General features: G+C 51.8%; 1 protein-coding gene across 2 annotated transcripts; it reads left to right on the forward strand.

Annotated features, from left to right (window-relative positions):
• Positions 1–984: 984 nt before the first annotated feature.
• On the forward strand, positions 985–6,561 carry AMIGO1 (adhesion molecule with Ig like domain 1). Of its 2 annotated transcripts, none has more exons than XM_015146805.3 (2): positions 985–1,297; positions 1,737–6,561. In XM_015146805.3, the coding sequence occupies exon 2, from the start codon at positions 1,802–1,804 to the stop codon at positions 3,281–3,283; it is 1,482 nt and encodes a 493-aa protein (XP_015002291.1). In that variant the 5' UTR covers positions 985–1,297; positions 1,737–1,801; the 3' UTR covers positions 3,284–6,561.
• Positions 6,562–8,510: the final 1,949 nt, after the last annotated feature.

An 8,510-nucleotide genomic window follows, 5' to 3' on the forward strand; every position in this document is an offset into this window, starting at 1 on the left:
AGAACAGCTAACGTCTTGAATGATAAGGTCTAGGCTCTTCCTGCATCTCTCTTTCCTCACCCCCAAACAACATACACTAGTAACAGCTTCTTGTTGTTTCAGGGGCCACCCTAAAGAAGACACCCCTCCACCTCTACCACTGGCCTTCATCTTGAGCATTAGGTAACAGAGAAACTATGTTGGAATTGCTCCATAAGGGGAGTGGGGAGCTGGCACTGGCTTAGGAAGAAGGCAAGTGGCCAGACCTAAGGGCTGAATGACTTCCTCCAGGCTGCGAAGGGTTTCGGAGTTTCCAGGAATGGAAATTGTCCCTGGCTTGTATGCAGTCTGTGTGTGTGTGTGTGTAGCAGGTGGAGTGGTGAGACGTGCATGAGGTGTCTATAAAGGGGTGTTCTGGGGCCTGGGCCCACCAAACATCCCCTTTCCCCCCACTCCTGCGCAGCTTGCTTGCAGGCTAAGGAGCTGTGCCCTTCAGTGGTTCCTCAAGGGTCATGAACTAGCAGCATCAAGACGGGGTGGGTAGGGGGGAACACTTCCCCCAATTTTTGAGACCCCACCACTACGGAGAGAAGGGGGGAACCTCAGATGTGACTAATGAATTTCCCGCCAACATTGGCAGGCGGGAGCTGAGCCAGATTTCTTTAATTTGCGAAATTAAAAGACATGTGACGCCTCTTGCCCGAGTAGGTGCAGCGATTCATTTCAGACTTTTCCTGAGAGCGGGTCTGTGTAGCGAGAAGGGTGCTGGGGAATGGGGGATGGGAGAATGGGGATGGAGGAAGTTATAGCTGATCCTAAGGGGCCACTGCCGCACTTCCTGCCAATTTTCGTCTTTAGTTCAGCGTCCCGAGCTCTCTTTTTGAGGGAAGAACCCCGCGCGCGTCCGCCCGGCCGGCTCCGACACAAACACACGCACGTGCGCCCCGCCCCCGCCGCGCGCACGCGCCCCGAGGCTCTGGCGGCGGCGACGGGCGCGCGCGCGGTGCTCGCTGCCCCCACGCCGCTCCCTCCGCTCGGATCGCTGCGCCTCCAGCTCCCCGCACCGATCCGCGCTAGGCCTGCGGACCTGGAGACAGCGGCCGCGGTCAGTGGGCTCCGGCGGGCTCAGTGGACGAGGCGGTGGCGGGGTGAGCGGAGCGGAGCGGGGCCCCGCAAGTCCCCGGGAGGCGACGGTGCCGGGCGCGGACCCCTGCGTAAGGCGGGCGCAGTGACAGGCCGGCCGGTGAGGCGCCGCCGGGGGAGGCCGCGACGGAGCTCCCGGACCGGCCATGGGCTGAGACACGTCCTCGCCGAGCAGGTGCAGTGACCGGTGATCCCGGGGGGAGCCCGCCCCTACAGGCCCGGGGACCCTCAACCCCGACCGGACGCGTCCTACCCAGCCCGGTGCCCTGTTGACCTTCCCTCAGCTCCTCCCAAAAGGCACGCCGACCCCACCTCCAAACCCTGCCCGTGCCATCCCTGTGACTCCCAGCAGTCCCTTCCATCCTGTACATACCTGCAGCCTGCACCCCTGTCACCCCAGCCCAGTAGGCCCTCGGGCCACCTCCTCTTTGGCCGATATTTACATCCCACTGCCTGCACAGTGCCTGGAAACTACCCAGCGTCTCTTTCCTAGCCCAAAGGGGGTGGAGGTAAGGGTGGGAGGGGAAGTGGGAGAGGGTGTCCTTTCCTCTGGAGTCCTTGGTGACCACAAACCCATCCTTTTTCTCTCAAGTGACCCTTCTGTACCCCACCAGAACATGCCCGGGTGACCTCCTCCCAGATCTTCCTTGTGGCCTTCCTCGCCCACTCCAGTGACACTATGCACCCGCACCGTGACCCGAGAGGCCTCTGGCTCCTGCTGCCGTCCTTGTCCCTGCTGCTTTTTGAGGTGGCCAGAGCTGGCCGAGCCGTGGTTAGCTGTCCTGCTGCCTGCTTGTGCGCCAGCAACATCCTCAGCTGCTCCAAACAGCAGCTGCCCAATGTGCCCCATTCCTTGCCCAGTTACACAGCACTACTGGACCTCAGCCACAACAACCTGAGCCGCCTGCGGGCCGAGTGGACCCCCACGCGCCTGACTCAACTGCACTCCCTGCTGCTGAGCCACAACCACCTGAACTTCATCTCCTCTGAGGCCTTTTCCCCCGTACCCAACCTGCGCTACCTGGACCTCTCCTCCAACCAGCTGCGTACACTGGATGAGTTCCTGTTCAGTGACCTGCAAGTGCTGGAGGTGCTGCTGCTCTACAATAACCACATCATGGCGGTGGACCGGTGCGCCTTCGACGACATGGCCCAGCTGCAGAAACTCTACTTGAGCCAGAACCAGATCTCTCGCTTCCCTCTGGAACTGGTCAAGGAAGGAGCCAAGCTACCCAAACTGACGCTCCTGGATCTCTCTTCTAACAAGCTGAAGAACTTGCCACTGCCTGACCTGCAGAAGCTGCCGGCCTGGATCAAGAATGGGCTGTACCTACATAACAACCCCCTGAACTGCGACTGTGAGCTCTACCAGCTTTTTTCACACTGGCAGTATCGGCAGCTGAGCTCCGTGATGGACTTTCAAGAGGATCTGTACTGCATGAACTCCAAGAAGCTGCACAATGTCTTCAACCTGAGTTTCCTCAACTGTGGCGAGTACAAGGAGCGTGCCTGGGAGGCCCACCTGGGTGACACCTTGATCATCAAGTGTGACACCAAGCAGCAAGGGATGACCAAGGTGTGGGTGACGCCAAGTAATGAACGGGTGCTAGATGAGGTGACCAATGGCACGGTGAGTGTGTCTAAGGATGGCAGTCTTCTTTTCCAGCAGGTGCAGGTCGAGGACGGTGGTGTGTATACCTGCTATGCCATGGGAGAGACTTTCAATGAGACACTGTCTGTGGAATTGAAAGTGCACAATTTCACCTTGCACGGACACCATGACACCCTCAACACAGCCTATACCACCCTAGTGGGCTGTATCCTTAGTGTGGTCCTGGTCCTCATATACCTATACCTCACCCCTTGCCGCTGCTGGTGCCGGGGTGTAGAGAAGCCTTCCAGCCATCAAGGAGACAGCCTCAGCTCTTCCATGCTTAGTACCACACCCAACCATGATCCTATGGCTGGTGGGGACAAAGATGATGGTTTTGACCGGCGGGTGGCTTTCCTGGAACCTGCTGGACCTGGGCAGGGTCAAAACGGCAAGCTCAAGCCAGGCAACACGCTGCCAGTGCCTGAGGCCACAGGCAAGGGCCAACGGAGGATGTCGGATCCGGAATCAGTCAGCTCGGTCTTCTCTGATACGCCCATTGTGGTGTGAGCAGGATGGGTTGGTGGGGAGATTCTGCCCCAGGAGAGGTAATGCACCCCTGAAGGATATGAGGGGATGGAAGAGAGGGCTGGCTGCCCAAGGGAATGGGTTCCTCCTGACCTCAAGGGAATTGGTCCCAGGTACAACAGAGAGCAAGACCCCAAACAGGGTGTGGCTGCCACGATTTTCAAATGGGGGTATATTAATCCTCAGGCAAATGCTACACCCGTACCCAAAGCCCTGCCAATTCTGTGTGGTAGAGGAAGAGAAACATGTCTGAGTTGGATGGGATTGAGGAAGGAGTGAGGGGAAGAGCAGATTCCCTAAACTTTCATGAGGTCATCCCTAGCTCCTTAAGAGAAAAACATTCAGAAAAAAAAATTTTTTTCTATCTCTGCCCACCCACACCTGTGATGTTGTGTGTGTTGGGGGAGCTTCCACAGGAGCCACACTGGGGAAAAGCTGTAGTATCTTCTTTGTTTAGGAAGTCAAACTTCACAGCTGGGGAAATTGAAAACCTTTGGAAAACGAGTCAGGAAAAGGCTGAGACCTCAATCGGTAACACTTCCCCAAAGCTGTTGTAAGACTTTCCATTAAAGCCTTCCTCTTTCCTGATGAGCCCTGGGTGGATGGATCTTCGCAGGAGCCTGGCCTGCTGCCTGTTAGTTATGACAGCAGTGTGGGATGTGCTATCTATGCCTCGTCCTGGGACCAGTAGCACAGAGGGGTACAGCATGAACTGAAGGGTCCATGTCACAGCATCGGTGCCGGCATGAAACTTGTAGATGGGGGGTGAACTCCAGATAGGCTAATTCCCTGGTTGGTGAAACCCTTGGTTAGTATTTGATTCCCAGCATCTGTGTGTCAGGCCAGAGTGGGGGCTGCTGAAGGTAGAGCTTTTATGGATGCCTGCCACAGACATGGTACATGGGCCCACTTCACGCTAGAAGGATGAAGGTAAATCAGCCTCTATTATGTAGCATCCAGCTGGAGCTGATTCTCAATGTATACCATCTCTTCATCTAGTCTCCTTATCAAGCTCAGGTGGGATTCTGAATTTTCCCTAATATGCTGCTCTGTAAGGGGAGGAGTCCAGGAAAGCCTGGCCCCAGCTGGCTAAGAGTAGGCTTGGTGATAGAGAAAATCCAGTATATATCTCCTCTATGTGGACAAGGTTGTCTTGCTCCTCTCAGAGATATCACCTCTGCTGCAAAGTCAAAGCATGGGGTTTTGACATCGGAAGGGCTGGAATTGGGTAGTCTCTACCCCAGAATGGCAATTTGGAGTGCAGCTTAGAGTTCTGCCCTCTCCACAGATTCCAGGCAATCCTGAAGCAGAGATAATCAGGAGTACTAAACTTTCAGAAGGGGAGTTCTGCCACCCCATTCCTCCATTGAGAGGTCTTTGCAGTTGTGGTTGTCAGGCCAGAGGAACTTAAGAAGGATGAGCTCAACATTCCATTCCATCCAAGGTTGCAGAATACTTTGAGTATGGAGATGACTGATCCCTTTAACTTTTCCCTTTGACTATACTGCATACCCTGGGAGTGGCTGCTCTGAGCTTTGGCGGGGGATGAGCAGGGCGAAGGTGAAAATGTTCTCTGATGTTGGTTTTTCTTAGTGTCTCTTCTCTCCCACGTTTCCGGTCCATTGGAAGTTCTCCAGATCCTCTAGATTTCTGACCTCTTTTTACGTTCTAAGAGGTGTCATTTACCTGTGGGTAAGGGGCTTGGAGGGCCTATTAAGCTTCCCATTAAGATTGGGGAAGGGGACTCAACATCTTCCCCTTGTCTGGGTCCTGGGAACTCAAGACTGCTGTCCATCCTTTATTAGTAACCTAGTTTTGCTGAGAGAGAGGTGCAGCATTTCCCTCAAGTACCTGCATGCTCATAGGTATGCATGCTTATAGGTATGCATGCACACCAGCACCTTGACTTCCACCAGGACAGTGAATCTGTAGTCCCCATTAACGCCACTCTCAGAATGGTCTCCACCAATGTGCACAACTTCATCCACACAATTGTATTCCCCTTTAGAAGAGACAGTGACCATGCCAGGCTCTTCAAATACACACTCCTGTATTTTAATTTCTGAACTCCCTGAAGCTTCACCCACATTTCTATGGCACTGAATCACTTTTCTGCCCAGGCTGGAGTTAGAAGAACCATGGGTTGAAGACCTTGGAAGAAGAGGTGGTGAGGAGCTACCTGGTTCTTCTCAGGAAGAACTCCTGAGTCTCAGGAGACTCCTCAGAAACCTCCCTTAAAGACTATATATATGAGCAATATATGAGCAATTAAGATAGAACTAGGTCATTGAAGGACTCAGAAGGAAACTGGCAAGGGGCTAAGCAGCTGTGAGCTGCTCTTCCTGTTAACTGTCCTCAGGAGAGAAAAGTTGTCTTGATTTATTCCAGAGACTCCTGAGAATTTTGTTACTGGAGCTATAGGAACCAGGACTCCCTCCTCAGACTCATCAGGAAATCTGTGAAAATCTCATCTCCATGCTGCAGTCTCCCCACTTGGCACCATCTATGGCTCTGACGATCTTTAAAGTGAGCGTTAAATGAAGCAGGCCTTCTGGGGCATCGTGATGGAGCTCCTGAGGACTAGGAGGGCCGTTTTCTTCATAATTCCTACCCAGTTTAGGAAATGAGAAAAGGCCCTGTGGCTCTTGTCTCCTGACTATATTCACTAGTTGGGCCTTGAGTTTGAGACACCTGGTAGATGATGTACCTGGCTGCCCTACCAAGAGATTTGATTAGCTTCTTCCCGTGGTTTCAGGTGATAGAACCCAAAGGTAGCTTTTTAATTGGAGAATTGAGTAATCACCATATGTAAGCTCACTAGAACCCTGTGTTGAAAACTGCCAGGTGTGGGTATAAGAAAAGGCCGAGAGATCACCTCCTCTCACCCTACCCCGCACCCATAAACCAGACATGTCTCCCAGGAAGCAGGTGTCCCTGGAGACAGAGTATGACAGGGCTCTACAATCTGTCTGTGTAATTATTTGTGATTTTTTTTGTGTGTGTGTGTGTTTATGGGGCCCAAGGAAGGGGCCAGGAGAAGGTACACCCTCGCTGGGGAGAACAAAGCAGATGGATCCAGTTTTCTGTGTGTTCTTACCTCTGTACTTCCTCGTAGCTCTGCTGACAAATCAAGCAGGCCTCCCGTGTCCAAGACCCCATTCCTCCCACTTGTGTACACCTAGGCTGGCAAATCTTGGAGCCTCTGGGCTCTGAAAACTAGACAATGATCATTAAACCTGGCTTGAGTCTCTGTCCTGGCACAATCTGACTGGTTTATTTTTTCAGCCTGTGGGTGGGGTTCACTGTACCTCAGAAGGGTGTGGCCTATCTAGGAAGAAAATCTTTTAAGTGCTATTGTACGGACATGGGTGAAATACACATGTAGGCATTAAGATGGACCAGGGGTCAGCAAACATTTTCTCTAACGAGCCAGATAGTAAATATTTGAGGCTCTGCAGACCACACAGTCTCTGTTACAACTCAACTGTGCTGCTATAGCCTGAGTGTAGTCACAGACAGGACAAAAATGAATGACTGTGGCTCTGGTCCAAAAAAGATTTGACTTACGGACATTGAAACTTGAATTTCATATAATTTTAACATGCCTTTTGAGTTTTTCCAACCATTAAAAAATACATAAACTATTATTAGCTCACAGGCCACATAAAACCAGGCAATGGGCTGGTTTGACCAACAGACCATAGTTTGCTGACCTCTAAGATAAGATTCTCAAATGTCACTGAAGCTTTAGAGTTTAGAAATCAAATGACTTGATGCTCGCTGAGGCTTGTAGGTAATGAAGCCTTCCTGGATCCCTAGGGCAGAGGGTTGCCACCCTTGCAGAGTTCTCTTAAAAGTCTGGATCAAGCCTACTGACCGTACCATGGAAAAAATGCTTGGATTGGGTTTTTAAAAATGGTGGGGAGCAGCTCACTTTCACAGAATTTTTTATTATCAGTATTTTCATGTTGTAAATGGTAGCCATCTTAGGCTAAAAGTATATTCACCTAATGGGCAGGTTAATCTTCCTTGACAGGTTTAGTGTGTCCTAGGCATTGCGTGGAACGGAAAAATGCAGTCCCTACGTTTTGGTGCAGATTCAGCCTACCAGAAGTTGGACTGGATTCTCAACTCTTAACCATGCTGATTCTTTGGCTACTCTCTTGGTGATTCTAGAAGAGGGTTGTCATGGCAGATTCCAAGGGGGGAGAGGAAATGATACAAGGAAAAAAATTGAAAGAATCCGAATTTGAATACTTACCTAAAGTCTTGACCGAAGGGCAGCCCTCCTCTATTTGGAAAGTTGTTTTTCACTTCAGGAGGAACAACCAAGGTGATGAGGGGTGGAGCTACTGCACAACCAGCCACATCAGACAAGTCAACTTTGGCAGTCAGTGAAATGACAGCTGTTGATGTCAGAGCACTCCCATACTCTGCATTTATATAGTTTTTCATCTGCAAAGCAGTTTTTCTGTGGCTGACAGTCTGGCCAACAGGATGAAGCCGATAAGGAGAGCAAGTCTGATGAGAACTACTTGGAGTTCTCTCTTCTGTTTTGGCCTGTGCCAAGCCCAAGGAAGTCCATGGCTGCATCTCTTCAACACCCCCCACCCACCCACCACCCACATCCTCACCACCTCCCCATCACCTCCCCCAAGCCACAAGAAGTTCCTTAGATTCTGGCCAAGATGGGCAATTTTGTCTGCCATGCCTTGCAGCACTTACCCTGGCTACTCTTAGGTAGCACTTGCGGGGAGGGAGGAGGCTAATATGACAGTTTTCTTTGAGAATAGATACGAGTTCAGTGCATTGGTTAGCCTGGCCTCTCTTCCCCACAATCTCTCAACTCCTTCCCTTTCTGCACTTGCACTTCTTGCACCACTTATCTTGTGTCTCCCAGGAAACCAGTGGGGAAGCTTCACTTTCCCCACCCACATAGCAGAAAAGGCTCAGGCCCCTGCAGTGGGATGGTTGGCTTTTCTGGTCTAGCCACAGTAAGCCTGTGCTGGATGCTTCCTCTCCTGGAGCTTGAGAGAGGAAGGCTAAAGCAGCTGCCAGTCAAACCCCTTCATCAGGCTTCTACACTCTCAAGTGGAAAATGCAAAATAGTGAAGACACCTAGACCTGCCCTGAGGCCTCCAATCTAGTCAGCTTGTTTACTCTCCCTGGTTGGAACCATGGCCTGAGAGAACCAACCTGCAGTGAGCCA

The sequence above is a fragment of the Macaca mulatta genome, chromosome 1, assembly GCF_049350105.2.
Source record: "Macaca mulatta isolate MMU2019108-1 chromosome 1, T2T-MMU8v2.0, whole genome shotgun sequence".
In the NCBI taxonomy this organism is placed as follows: domain Eukaryota; kingdom Metazoa; phylum Chordata; class Mammalia; order Primates; family Cercopithecidae; genus Macaca; species Macaca mulatta.